General features: G+C 45.4%; 1 protein-coding gene across 1 annotated transcript; it reads right to left on the bottom strand.

Annotated features, from left to right (window-relative positions):
- Positions 1–867: 867 nt before the first annotated feature.
- On the bottom strand, positions 868–12,434 carry TAL1 (TAL bHLH transcription factor 1, erythroid differentiation factor). Its single transcript, XM_056845159.1, has 3 exons — positions 11,884–12,434; positions 10,328–10,419; positions 868–1,289 (listed from the first exon to the last, which is right to left on the bottom strand). Exons 1-3 carry the CDS (start codon positions 12,432–12,434, stop codon positions 871–873), a joined length of 1,062 nt encoding a protein of 353 aa, XP_056701137.1. The 3' UTR covers positions 868–870.
- Between the last annotated feature and the right edge of the window lie 1,256 nt (positions 12,435–13,690).

Raw genomic sequence — 13,690 nt, 5'->3', positions numbered from 1 at the left:
AGTGCATTGCTGAACAATTGTTTATACTGGTTTTTACACACATACACACACACACACCTCAGTAAAAATGAAACAGGAAGGCCCCAAGATAACAACTCCAAGGAAATGCCATTGCTCACCCATGTCAGAAGAAATCATCATTGTGATGAGGTGTCAGAAGCTGGGAATCCGATTCCCACTGGTGTACCTTTTCAGTTCAGAAGATACTGCATGTTGGAATTAAACAGAAAGAATTCCACATCATAAATACAAGACCTCAAACAATCCAAAACTGGGCTAGATTTATTTTTTTTAAAAGAAGAAACAAACAACCCCACAACACCAAGTCTCAACTGTTCCTTCATGAGAGGATTTCTTTTCTTCCTTAAAAGAAAGAAAAATTATTGGGCGAAAATACTCTGCACAAACAAGTTGCATCAATTTTCCCAAAGTGGTCTGGAGAAGAAGAAGAATAAAGTACAGCCTATTGCCACATACACGTATTATGGAAGATGCTTGATTCTGAACAGCTGAGAAAGAAGGAGGAGCAATATAGTGCAGAAATGTAAATATTCTGCATAAAACAGATCATCGGCTTGATCATTTATAAACCTTCTTTGAATACAAGACGTGCTGCCCACACATTTCACCCAGTCTCTCAAAAACAACACAGATGGCAAAATGACTTCTCAGGCCTGTGCTTCATCCACAGCACAGTCAAGAAAGACGCACTTGGTTTGATCCAACTCCTTATCGTCCTGTTGTCTTGTTCCAGTCGAAAGGAAACTTGGGAAGTCCCCGTTGAATGGCTGAGCTAACAGTGGGGGAAGGGCTGCAACCCTTCCAAACGCCAGGGTCTCAGGGGCTTGCTTGTGCCTCTTTGTCGCTTCATCATCGCTGCGCGTTGCTTTCGATTGGAAGAATAGAGTGGTGGATGCCTCTCGCATGCTTAGAATCTAACATGTCATGCTCTTCTGTGAAACTGTCTGGGCTTCCTGCTCCATCTAATGAACTTCCACAGCTTGAGTTTGGGGACAACATGTCCTGAAGGAGATCTTCTTGCACGATGCCAGCGTCTTTGTTGACTTTACCCCTTTGGTTTCCTTCTTCTTCCTGGTCATTGAGCAGCTTAGCCAAGAAGTTGATGTATTTCATGGCCAGGCGTAAGATTTCGTTCTTGCTGAGTTTTTTGTCAGGTGGGTGAGTTGGGATGAGCTTGCGAAGCTCGGCAAAGGCCCCGTTGACGTTCTGCTGCCTCCACCTCTCCCGGCTGTTGGTAAATATTCGACGGACCACTTTTGTATGAGGACCTAAAAATGGCAAGAGATACAAGGTTAACAGCAACACGGAAATTTAAGTATATACATTGAATCTGTTCATTTTAAAGGGTGGCTTTAAAGCTATAGATGTCTTTATTAAGACATTAAAGCTAGTTTCCCATCCAAAGTTAATTGACACATCTGTATCATACAGTTGCATCCACACAGAGGCTTTGCTCTGGATTGGTATCCAAACCAAAGAAGGGTTTTGGGAGGAGATCCACACATCATCTCCTATCCATTTACTTTGTTGATTTCCTCCCCTTTGCCGGGATCAGTGTGGACAGGAAGGTGCACATTTTTGAAGGTCTTGATTACATCAGCACCATTTTTTGTTGCCTCAGCCACTACAGATGCCATTTTATTTTCTGCTACCAGAGTTTCTCAGACCTTTTAAAAATGATAATTTCTATATCACTATAGCATTATAGTGTTACGATCTGTTGCCATGAGTCAGTAGTTTTTTCTGAATTCCCAGCTTTCATTTCCCCCCTCTCTAACCCTTTTTGTTGTGGAGAAATAAAGGGGAAGCCCTAGTGGAAATTAAATTAGTCTTTAAAACATTATGACCTCTTGGCAAGTTACTGTGTTCCACGTAGATGGATCTACATGCATCTTCCAGAAGGAAATCATCAAGTTGATTGTGGTCCACAGTAAAGCGATTGCTGAGAAATTCTCAGCTCAGGTCAATCAATCTTTAATTTACAGTCATTTGACCAAATCAACAGCTCAGGTCAAAGGACAAATGATCCTGAAAACTCCATTGTTTTACCAGGTTTCCCTAGACCAGCATCCTTGACCTATAGTTGACTTCACTGAATTAGGGTGCTATGGTTGTTTATACTTGTGAACTGTATAGATATACAGACAGTTATCAGCAAGCTAACAGACCAGAACCCAGCTAGGGAGACAACGGGTGGATGGAAGGAATGGTGGCCAGTAATTACCTTTTCTGGAAGGGAAGCATTGAGAAAAACCTAATAAATATAAACCAAGTATATTCTTTCAATATGTTTTAATGTGAACAAGCAACACAATAGGAAGGAAGGGAAGGAACCTCCATATCCAGAGGTAGTAAACCTCTGGATACCAATTATGGAGGCAGCATCAGGGGAAAGCCTCTGCCTCTGTGCCCTGTTTATTTGTTCTCCAGGGCAGCTGGTTGGCTGCTGTATGAAACAGATAGCTGGAATAGATGGATCACTGCTCTGATCCAGCAGGCTGTACTTATTGTGTTCTTAAGGGAACAGGGTATTTTCAGTGACATTGTTGTATAAAATAAAAAATATGTTGAAATGAACTGAAATAAAAGAAGAAACAAAGGCAACTGAAATATACCAGAAATAATTCTTGTAAATGTTCTCAGATTCATTCAAAGTACTACCATGCAGAAGAGGCAGGACTGGGATTGACATTTGTATGTTAGGGTAGCTGACCTCCAGGTACTAGCTGGAGATCTTCTGTTATTACAACTGATCTCCAGCCAACAGAGATCCGTTCACCTGGAGAAAATGGCCACTTTGGCAACTGGACTCTATGGCATTGAAGTCCCTCCCCTCTCCAAACCCCGCCCTCCTCAGGCTCTGCCCCAAAAACCTCCCGGTGGTGGCAAAGAGGGACCTGGCAACCCTATTGTATGTCCCAAGTAAGATATCAATGCCTGTCTTCTGTAGTCACTACTTAACATTATATCATAATAGAATTAATTTGTCTTTTTAATTTCTGTACATTGTTAGTCCTAGATTTACCTAATTAGGACAAATCATAACGCATCTACAGAACAGATACTGCTCTCCACTAAAAACCTGTAAGGGGGCAGCAATAAGAATAATGCACTAACTGGAAGAGTACAAAGACATTAAACATTAAAATTTGGATAGCTAGAGTATGGCAACTAGCTAAATAGCTGAAATTAATGGAATTCACTCAGTTCGTTGACAGATGGTTGTGTTAAGAAGCCTTACTTTGCAGACAACTTGCAACCCATTTTATTTATTTTGGCATTAAGAATTATATCTTTCTATAGAATTATTTAATTGTACATTTTTATGAATAATGGTAGGAGTATATATGTGTGTTTAAATTCTAATGATTATTGAGAACAAGCGTTTGAGAAATAAATAAATTAAATTGATGGTGAGCTTCTGGTGATTGAAGCAAATTAGTTACATATGAATTAATTATGCAGTGGCAGCAGTTTGGAAAGCTATATTGTTTTATTGAAGATGTATTATGTATTTTTATAGTCTGCTTTCTGACTTTTATTTAATTATATATAACTGTTTATTTACAGTTCATTTTTCATTGAATATATTGCAGAAGTATAATTTGGTCTAATTTATGAAGTCTCATAAATTACATATAATAGAATTTTTTTTCCAGGAAAAAAAAGAATAATGCAATAACACAGACGGACAATAGATTTGGATCCTGTGAACCACAAAAGGAAGGAGTTCCCAGGACAGATCTCTTCCTTTCCGTCTTGCCACTGTGCCCTGCAAAAAGCTGCTCCCTGATTACTAATTGGGTAGGGGATCCTCAAAAAGAGAATACAGTATGGTGGGCTGCACCTCGAGAGGAAACCACAGCCATTATCTGCCCTCCCATATTTTGTAAGTTCTTCGGCAGCCAGAGCAGCTGTTCATGCAAGGGTGGGAGATTCCCACTCCTTGCTGAAGCCCCCTGCCCACTCTCCAAAGGGCACCAGCCTTCTAGAACAGCTTTCCAGGAAATGGAGGATCATGCAGGGAGCTGCAAGGGAAATGAAGACAGATCTGTGTTGTGAATTCCTTCTGTTCATCCTTCATAAGGTCCAACCCCATATACTGAGTAAGTACGTTATTGTAACCCACAGGCTGTCTTGATACCTCTTCATCATGAGCTGGAGTCTCCAGTTCAAAATGTGACTCTGCCTTGGAACTCACCAGGTGATGTACACAAACTGCTTTCAGACTGAGCTGGCATCTGTAAGATGGGAATAATCATACTAGCCTACCTTACAGGGCTATTATAAGGATTATTGTGATGTATGTAAAATGAGTTGAGCATTTAGGGAAAATAAAATCAAAATACTATTAGTTTTATAATTTTTTAAAAGGATTCCTGTGGTTAAATTAAAGCAGAGATCACAAAATTCTATGGCCTATTATGTATATTGTAAATTATTTTATCTTTGTAAGATGCATAGCCCATATCTAGGTCCTTAATATAAAAATATTATTGACAGTTGAGCCCAGGATTGAAAAAGGAATGGGAATGCATCTATTTGCAGCATGATTATAATCCACAAATGTTTTCCAGCTATTTGCACAATACCCAACTTCAGTAAGTCAGATAGATAGATAGATAGATAGATAGATAGATAGATAGATAGATAGATAGATAGATAGATAGATAGATAGATAGATAGATAGATAGATAGATAGATTGATTGATTTACGGACTGTAGTGTTCGGCTGCAGTCTCCACCCTTTGTATAACACACAAGGGCATTTAAAAGCCTGAGATCCACCAGTGTCCAACCAATTAACCCACCCTAAATCAAAGCAGGAAGTTGATTGTGTGGGATACGCCCACCTGATCCTAACAGATGATCCCTGCTCAATGCTCCATTGAGGAAAGCGAAAAAGCCTCGGTGTCTGCCAATGTGCCGTGGGGGGAATTTCCTTCCCAACGCCAACCCAGACGACCAGCTCAACCCTGTGCATAAGAGCAAGAACCACCACATGTTAAAGCAGAAGGCAATAGCATGTTTCATGTCCTTTTCCCTTCTGCAACCAACATTGACCCAATATTCTCTGTGAACTACATATTGTGTGAGTTAAGAAATCTACACAATTGACTTAACTGGCATAATTCACAACTACCTTTCTATGAAATTGGCATCCTTTTTTTCAGTACCTGGGCACTGAAGGGACATTAGGAGTGAGAGGACAAAGGTGTATCTCATAGAGCTGGAAATGCTGGGATGCAATGAGGAATCTGGGGAAAGCCATTGCAAATAAGTAATGTTGATCCTACTAATTCTCAAAACTGGGCATGTTTTGTGCTTGATTCTCTGTCTGCAAAATGAAAAGCCTACTGAATATCTTGCCATTTGCGCTTGAAGCCCTAATGATTCAAGATACACAGGAACAATGTTTTTCTCTACAGGAGTCATCTGGAGTACCCTCATGGAGAGATTTGTCACATTTTCCCCTTTGCAGCTCAGAAGCAGTGGGAATAGAAGCATGAGCCCCACTTCCTCTGGCATTAGTTCACAAATAAGATGGGAAACCAGATCTCATAGTTCCAAATCTGCTACTGGAGTCCTTATCAAAACAATTGAGGTAATATCTAGTCTACTACATCAAAAAGACCATTACTGGCACAGTCAGTAATCTGCCAGTCCCAATGTTAGTTCAGCATCTACCAGGAGTGAGCATTTATTTTGCCACCTGTATGTATGAATTATAATGGCTCACAAACACAATGTGCATTCATAACAATATTTAGCAGTTATGTAGTACTTTTTAGGTAATAAAAGTGTTTTGAATGCTTTCTTTCAATAAACTTTAAAAGTCCCCTATAGAGTCCATACTGAACACATGAAGCTGCCTTATACTGAATCAGACCCTTGGTTCATCAAACTCAGTATTGTCTACTCTGACCGGCAGCAGCTCTCCAGGGTCTCAGGAAGAGGTCTTTCACATCACCTTCTTGCCTGCTCCCTTTAACTGGAGATGCTGGGGATTGAACCCGTGCCTTCTGAATTCCAAGCAGATGCTCTACCACTGAGACATAGCCCCTATTGTTATCTCTGTACTTGCAGTGTTGAAGCCGAGACCAAAAATTGCCCAAACCACCTAGTGAGTTCAAAACTCGGAAGAGGACTATCTAGTCCATGTTAATTGCCACTACACTACACCAGCTCTCCTGCTATTGCTGACCCATGCAGTTTGCAGACCTGCCTCCTTTTCAAACAGGGAGTACATTATTATATTTCCATTCAATTGTCCCAAAGAACTTTATCCTCATATTTTGTAATCCATTCCAAATGCTTGCTATGAAACTGAATCAGAGAGGAAAATCACACAATTACAAGATTAATTTCTGGTGGGTTGGGAGGGGGGTGTCCCTGTTTGTTCTATAATGACAAATCAATACATTTGTATGTAAGACTGTTCCTTATTTTTTATGCTAACTTTGTTTAATTTAGCAGATTTCCCAACATTTCCCACTTTTTCTGTTGCCCAGATTCAAGCATCATAAAGACGTCCTGCTGCTAACTATATGCTGTAACTAGCTACAATGCCACAAAGACCTGCATTTGTGTAACTAACCGTGTTGTTAGTCATATATGACAATGGACGGAATCCATAAAACAGGTTTAAACCTCCAAAGTATGATTGACCAGTCCTTCAAAGGCGTCTATTAAGATTCTAGTATTTAAGCATCACACTCAGGAATAGTCCCAGTGAAGCCCTGGCAGGCCCATGGGAACCTGGAGCAAAGTTCTAGAGGATGATACCTCTAAAGTACTATCCGTAAACCACTTTAGATGGCAGCTCCCTGTGATCTCATTTTGGCATATGCACTGAAGTGGAAATTCAGGAAGCAAATAACAGGTGGTACCTTAATACCAATGTTATTTAGGATTGCATGAACAATCCCACAGAATTTCAATGGCATTTAATTTCAGACAATTGCCTGATCTCACGGTTTCCTTGTAGGAGCTATAATGCACATATGGAGCTCTCCTGTCCTCAGAGGCTCCCCTTTCACATTGATGGAGAGGACCACACACTATGTACACAGGAGTTCGCATTGCATGTTGCCCCCTTCATTGTAGTGAACAGGGAGGGAAAGTTGTTTCCATGGGAGTTCCATTACCCCAATAAAGTACATACGGTCCTCTGGAGTGAAGGCAAAGCATTTAAGGTCAAGTTATTTGTGTGATACTTTAGAGCTTCTTCATGCCATTTCTTTTGGGGGGCCTTTTAATCAGAATCTTACCCCTGCTTTTAAATTATGGTTGTATGTCTTATGTATTACAATTCTTATTTGTGATTGTATATTCTATGGAAAAGTGGAATATAACTGTGCTAATTAAATAAAAAATAAAATACATGTGATACTACAGGTATATTAAGATTTGGCTGTCTTCAGCATATAAAACGTTACAGAGATGCATGCATCCACAAACACATAGAAGACAGGGCGTGCTCTGAGGAGCCACAGCTGATTACAGTTCCCTACTATCTGTCCCCAAATGTCATCAGATGGTAGAATCATAGAGTTGGAAGGGACCACCAGGGTCATCTAGTCCAAGCCCCTGCACAATGCAGGAAATTCACAACTACCTCCCCCCATCTCTCTTTCACACTTACACTGCATTCCTAAGGAGAGTTACTCCAGTCTAAGCCCATTGAAATGAATGGGTTTTGACTGGAGTAACTCTCCATAGGAATGCACTATTTATGTATTTATCCAGCAAATGCTGGTTGGGAACCAAAGGCACTGCACAGCCACGTAAAGTGTGAATCTGCTCTATATTATATAATTTTCTTTAAAAATTCAGCTTGGTTGTTCCATTAGGATGAGGTGAAAGACCTTAATAAAAATATATAACGCTACTGGTATTTATAAATTTGTAATACTATCTTGGCCCTTACCTGGATGGCCCAGACTAGCCTGATCTCGTCAGATCTCAGAAGCTAAGCAGGGTCAGCCCTGGTTAGTATTTGGATGGGAGATCACCAAGGAATACCAGGGTTGCTGTGCAGAGGAAGGCACTGGCAAACCACCTCTGCTAGTCTCCTGCCATGAAAACCCCAAAAGGGGTCGCCATAAGTCAGTTGTGACTTGACGGCACTTTACACACACACAACACTATCTTACTACACAACACTTATATTACATCCCTGTTCAAGACACAGGTTTATTGCTAAGATATATGATACGATGAGGCAAGACTGATCTTAAATTGATGGCCATCTCAATTTATGACTTGCTGTACACTGCCACGTTGAACAACTTAGCCAATTTCTTTAAAATGGAATATACACTTTGTCTGATCTGCATATGAATTGTGGAAAAGGTGACCCAATGTATCAGCCTTCCCCCTCCCCCCCAAAATCAAATATTTGAATAAATGTTAACAAGGCTTGTTTATCAACAGATGCTGGGGCATACATACAAGCCTAATTAATTCGAATATAAGAATCAAGGGTTCATAAATAAATATAAAGGACAAAAAAGAAATCTGCCATTATGTAAAAAAAGCAGATGAAGCAAATTTGAAACTTGGTTTTGAAAATATAAAATTAAGGGACAGAATTTTTAAAAGACCTTTTCCTTTTTTTTATGCATGATCCCTAATTAAGTTTGAATTGTATACATGGGGGGAAGGAAACAGCAAGATTACGAATAAATCAAAAAAAATGTTTGCTTGCTCTGAAATACATTCCAAATCCTGACCATCCTCCTTAAATGGTAATCTCATGCTGGGAAATGGCACTGACCTTCGTATGGCATTTAGCCATTTAATTATCCCTGGGTAATTAAGTTATCATCGTCACAATAACCTGGTGTCTCCATGGCAGTTGCTGACTAAATTGCTCTATACTTGACCTAATGAGTCATAGGTGGCGGCCAATGCCACACTAGTAATCATCTGATACTTTCCAGGATCCTGAACTCAGTTTGTAATGGGCACTGTTAATATCACTACTGGAGCTATGTTCTGCAGCTCTTGGAAGGCTTGTCAAGAGCAGCTGGTGGGTTGGGGTCTGCATGGTGGGTCACACCATGTATGCTTGGCTTCTGAGGATGTCATGTTCAAACTGCGAAGGAATAACTGCCTGGGCCCTTTTCACATACATCAGTGCATATTTGTATGATACTGTTTCCACAATCAGCTAACCCCACAAGATCGGATAAACAGGAAAATCTTGCGGCACCTTAAAGTGTAATAAGTTTTGAGCATAACTTTTCATAAACTGCTTACTCAAAGGCTCTTCCCTTCTAACTGGCCTTATTCAAATTTACCCTTAATTGTATTCGCCCAAGGTGGAGCTTGAGTTTGTATAGCAGACGATCAGATGATTTTGTGCAAACCACCAAGCAACCCTTCATTAATCCCATGGACTTCAGTGTCTGCTTGTCTACATGGAATGAATGGATATGTATTTCTTTATACCCAGTCCTGCCCTGAAGGAACAGCAAGAAAGAAACCTTCATAACAGAATGGGATTTCTTGAAATAAATTGATATCCTCCCGCCATTTGCTGACTGCAGCCTAGCCCCTACCCATACAGAAAGGCCTGACCACATTGCTGAAAGATACTGAGGCTTGAGCTCAGGCAAGCCTGCAGGAGGAGGGAGGGAGTGTCATAGCTGAGGAACAGACACCCAGAATTAGAGGCTGGGACACCCACAGGGTTCAGCAGCATGTGCACTTGCCCCGTTTGTTCTCTCCCCCCGCCCTTTTGCCTTCACACCTTCTGCAGAATAGGCTACAACTTTTCTGGCCCATCTCCCCTCCCCTCCACATGTACGCACACACAAACACACCCACTTCTGCTGTGCAGCTCATCTGGAGCCCTGCTCATTACAGCAGGCAGGAGAAAGTGGACAGATGACAGGACTGAGCTAGAGAGGAAGCAGCCACCTCGTCCAGCAGTTCAGCCACAGACTGAAAGGGAAAGCAGAAATCTCCAGGCTGGACCTTTTCAGCCCAGTTGGGGGTCCGAAACCCCATCCCCACCTATAGCCATTGTCAGACCATTATGTTCTTTTGATCTCAAAATGACCATTTTTTGCAAAGTGGGCTCTGCATGGTGGCTGAACAGACACTCAGGACCAATATGAATCTGCCACAAAGCAAGGCATGTGCATCGTTTTGAATCACAGCCCCATAGGCATCTTCAGGCCAGAGGCCATAATCTGCTCTAAGCAGGTTTCCCACCCACCCCGCAAAGTAAGCAATGGCGACAGTCCTTGGGGCTCCAATTACCCCATCTAGGGAGGTTAACAAAGGATCTCCTTACCATCAGAAAGCTCCACTTCGTAAGGGGACGGTCTTCTTTTCACTCGACTGTTGTTGTACATTGAGAAGGTGTCTGGCTCCCCAAAAAAACTACTGCAAAACAACAGGCAAAGAACACAATGAGACGAGGGAACCCAGCCAGTATAGATCACCAGAGCTCTATATAAGCCGAGGAGAAAGAATTCGATATAATTCAGCTGAAAATGTACATATAAGTCTGTGTGCACACTGTGTGACGAGCATTTATTATATGCGTACGCGCTATCAATGCTCAGCAAGCACACACACACACACACAGCTTCTTGGACTAAAATCCGAAGTACATTTATTTGGGTGTAACTTCCATGAAATCCATTCGGCTTCTAGCAGCGCCATCCTAAACACATTAACACCCTTCAAAGTCCATTAGAATGTTGTGAGAACTGAAATGTATGACATGCCTGCTTTAAGCACTTTTCACACGTTTCTAATAAAAGAAGCAAGATATAATTTGCAGCAGCACCTTTTTTTAGCCAACTTCAACCTGATTAAAGTATTTGGTTCCAATAAGTCATTGTTCAAACAGATACCAATCTCTAAGAAGCCAGGGTAGATATAATGTTGGCTTGCAGTTGACACACAAATCAAGATTATATTCGCATTGCATCTTTGCATGAAATGAGAAAGACCCTCAAAAATTGCCTAACAAAATTGTGGCAACACAAGGCAATCCATCTATAAAGCCAGCACTGGGATTATGATCAAAGCACAGTAATTGCTTTTGCCACTTTTTATGCTGTTTCCTACTATTATTAGCAGTAAATACTAACCACTCTGTTCTGTTTTTAGTGTACAGGAGACTACTATTTTTCTATCACATACACTGCTGTTTGATAATAGCTACATTTTAAAGAAATCACAAATGCTTTAGAGTTTAGGACAAGATGTATATGATCAATACCATGCAGCCCCTCACTAAACCAGTCATTTTTCACTGAAGGGTAGCTAGTTGCTTTCAGAAGAAAAGAGAAAGTTGTCTACACAAAGGATATGTACAAACAAGAGGAGAGTCTTCGCTTATCCTCTGCTCGGTGGAAGTCTGGCCTGTTTAGTAAACTTGCTCCGAGTATACAAAGCAAAATTTACATCTGTCCATTAAAAGCAGACTCAGGCCATTTATGCACGGGAGGTTTTGCCTGCACATTTTTTCCCATCCGAATTCTCAGAACTAAAAAATAAACCCCCCTGCAGAGTTTTGAGAATTCAGATGGGGAAAAAATGTACATCTAGAAAGCAGCGAATCCAAGGCGAAACCTCCCATGCATAAATGGCCTGAGACAATGAAACAAACGGGGGGGGGGGGCAACATCGAGGATATAGAAGGAAAGGGGGAGGAAGGCTGTCTGGAGAAAGAGAAGGGGAAGGCGACAGGGAGAGAACCAGAAGGAAAGATCAGAAGCCAAGATCAGCCAAGAGGCCAGGCAGAGCTGCGAAGGGGCCGGCGAGAGCCGCGTCGGGGAGAGCGAGAGGCTCCGGGCGAGCCCGGCGGTGGGTCGACGGACGGACGGACGGACGGACCTGCTGGTGGCGCTGAGCGGGGCGCCGAGGCCGTAGAGCATGGCTCTGGCGGGCGGCTGGAGCGGGAGGACGGGCACGGCGGCGGGGCTGAGCTGCACCCCGCGGCCGTCGTGGCTGCCGTCGCTGCCGCCGCCAGCGGGGGGCGTGCCGGGCCCCGCGGAGAGGGCGAGGGCGAGGGCTGCCGGCGCTCGGCCGCCGCTGCTGTCCGCCGGCTGGCTGTGCATGGCCTCCCTGCCTTTGACGGGGCGGCCGCCGCGCACCAGCTCGATCACGGGCACGGGCACGGGCGCGGCGGGGGGCGTCGGGCCGGCGGAGGGGGAGGGGGAGGGGGGCGGCCGGCCGGTCTCCTTGGCCACCCCATTGGGCAAGGCCGGCTCCCCCGGGAGCGCCGGCCCCCCGCCACGCCCGGCCGCCTCGCCGCCGCCGCCGCCGCTGCTGCTGCTGCTGCCGGAGCCCCAGCCCCGGTCCGGCTCGCCGACGCCCTCCGCGCCGGCTCCGGCGCCGCGCGCTGCATCCCGCGGCGGGTCGCTGGGGGAGCGCTCCGTCAGCATCCTGCGGAGAAAGCGGAGAGGAGACGGCTGCAGGAGGGGGCGCCCACCCGCCCAGGCACCCAGCCAGCGAGGGAGGGCGGGGAAAGGGGGAGGGGGGACGGGAGGGGACGGGAGGGGCGAGATCGAGGGCGAAGACGGAGGAGCCGCATCGAGACCCTCGGCCGAGGAGGGCGAAGCGAGCCGGCGCAGCAGCGCTGGGCCAGGAGGGCGCCTTGGCGTTCGCCTCCCGCAGCTGGCCGAGCGCCCGGCCGTCGGGGCGCTCGCCTGCGGGGCCGCTCCGACGGAGAGGGAGAGCGCAGGGAAAGCCCCCGGCCTAAGGGGTGGGGGATCTGGGCTCGGTTGGGGGGCCCCTCGCCGCCCCCGCGTCCCCCGGGGTCTCACCTGCCCCCCTGGCCCAACCCGGGCCGCGCCCTCGGGCCTTTCTGCCTCCGCCGGCTCCTCGCCAAGGCCCCCCCCCCCGCCCGACTGAGTCCCGGGGCGCCGGGGCCGGACGGCGGGGGCTCGAGGGCGAAAGGCGAGGGTCGAGGCTACCGTTGGGTTGCTGCTGCTGCTGCTGCTGCTGCTGCTCCGAGGCGAAATGAAACTCTCAGGCCTGCCGCTGAAATGACGGGAACTGGGCGTGCGTGTCTGGCGAGGTGGGGAGACGAGGGGCTGGAAGGGAGCCTGGCAAAGACGCCTTTGTTGCTCCAGCAGATTGTCATCTGCCGCTTGGCCCGCCCGCCCCACAGAGGCTTTTCGGGGAGTATCAATGCCCATGATAATGGGGGGGGGGGGCTGCAACAAGAAATCATATTACGAGTGTGTGTGTGTGTAGGGGGGGGGAGTAATTTTCAGGGGGGAAAGGTTGCAATAGGCTCCGCGTCTCTCTTGAGCTGGTGCTACACACACACACACACACACACACACACACGTCAGTACTATCTGGATTCTGACCAAGCGTGCAATCATCGTGCCGCCCTGGAAATACCGTCGTGCCCAAAATATAATGCGTGACATCCTGATCGGGAACCTTTTGCGGGATCCGCCTGGGTCGCTGCACCCCCACCAAAGGCCTCCTCCGCACCCCGGCTGCCCAGCCGGCGAGGATCAGAGCTATGGACCATTGACTGGTGGTTTGCTGGTGGTGTTTTTGACACGGTTGGGGCATCGGATTATTGGGCCAAGCGACACTGCGCTCCGAAAGGCCTGCGCCTTCATTCCGACTGAAAGCAACCGGCCAAATTCGGTTTCTTGGGTTTCAAGCGGTGGAGCACCCC

The sequence above is a fragment of the Euleptes europaea genome, chromosome 2 (genome assembly GCF_029931775.1).
Source record: "Euleptes europaea isolate rEulEur1 chromosome 2, rEulEur1.hap1, whole genome shotgun sequence".
Taxonomy (NCBI): Eukaryota; Metazoa; Chordata; class Lepidosauria; order Squamata; family Sphaerodactylidae; genus Euleptes; species Euleptes europaea.
Note: the sequence above shows the minus strand (reverse complement) of the source record. Positions and strands in the feature narration are given on the sequence as shown.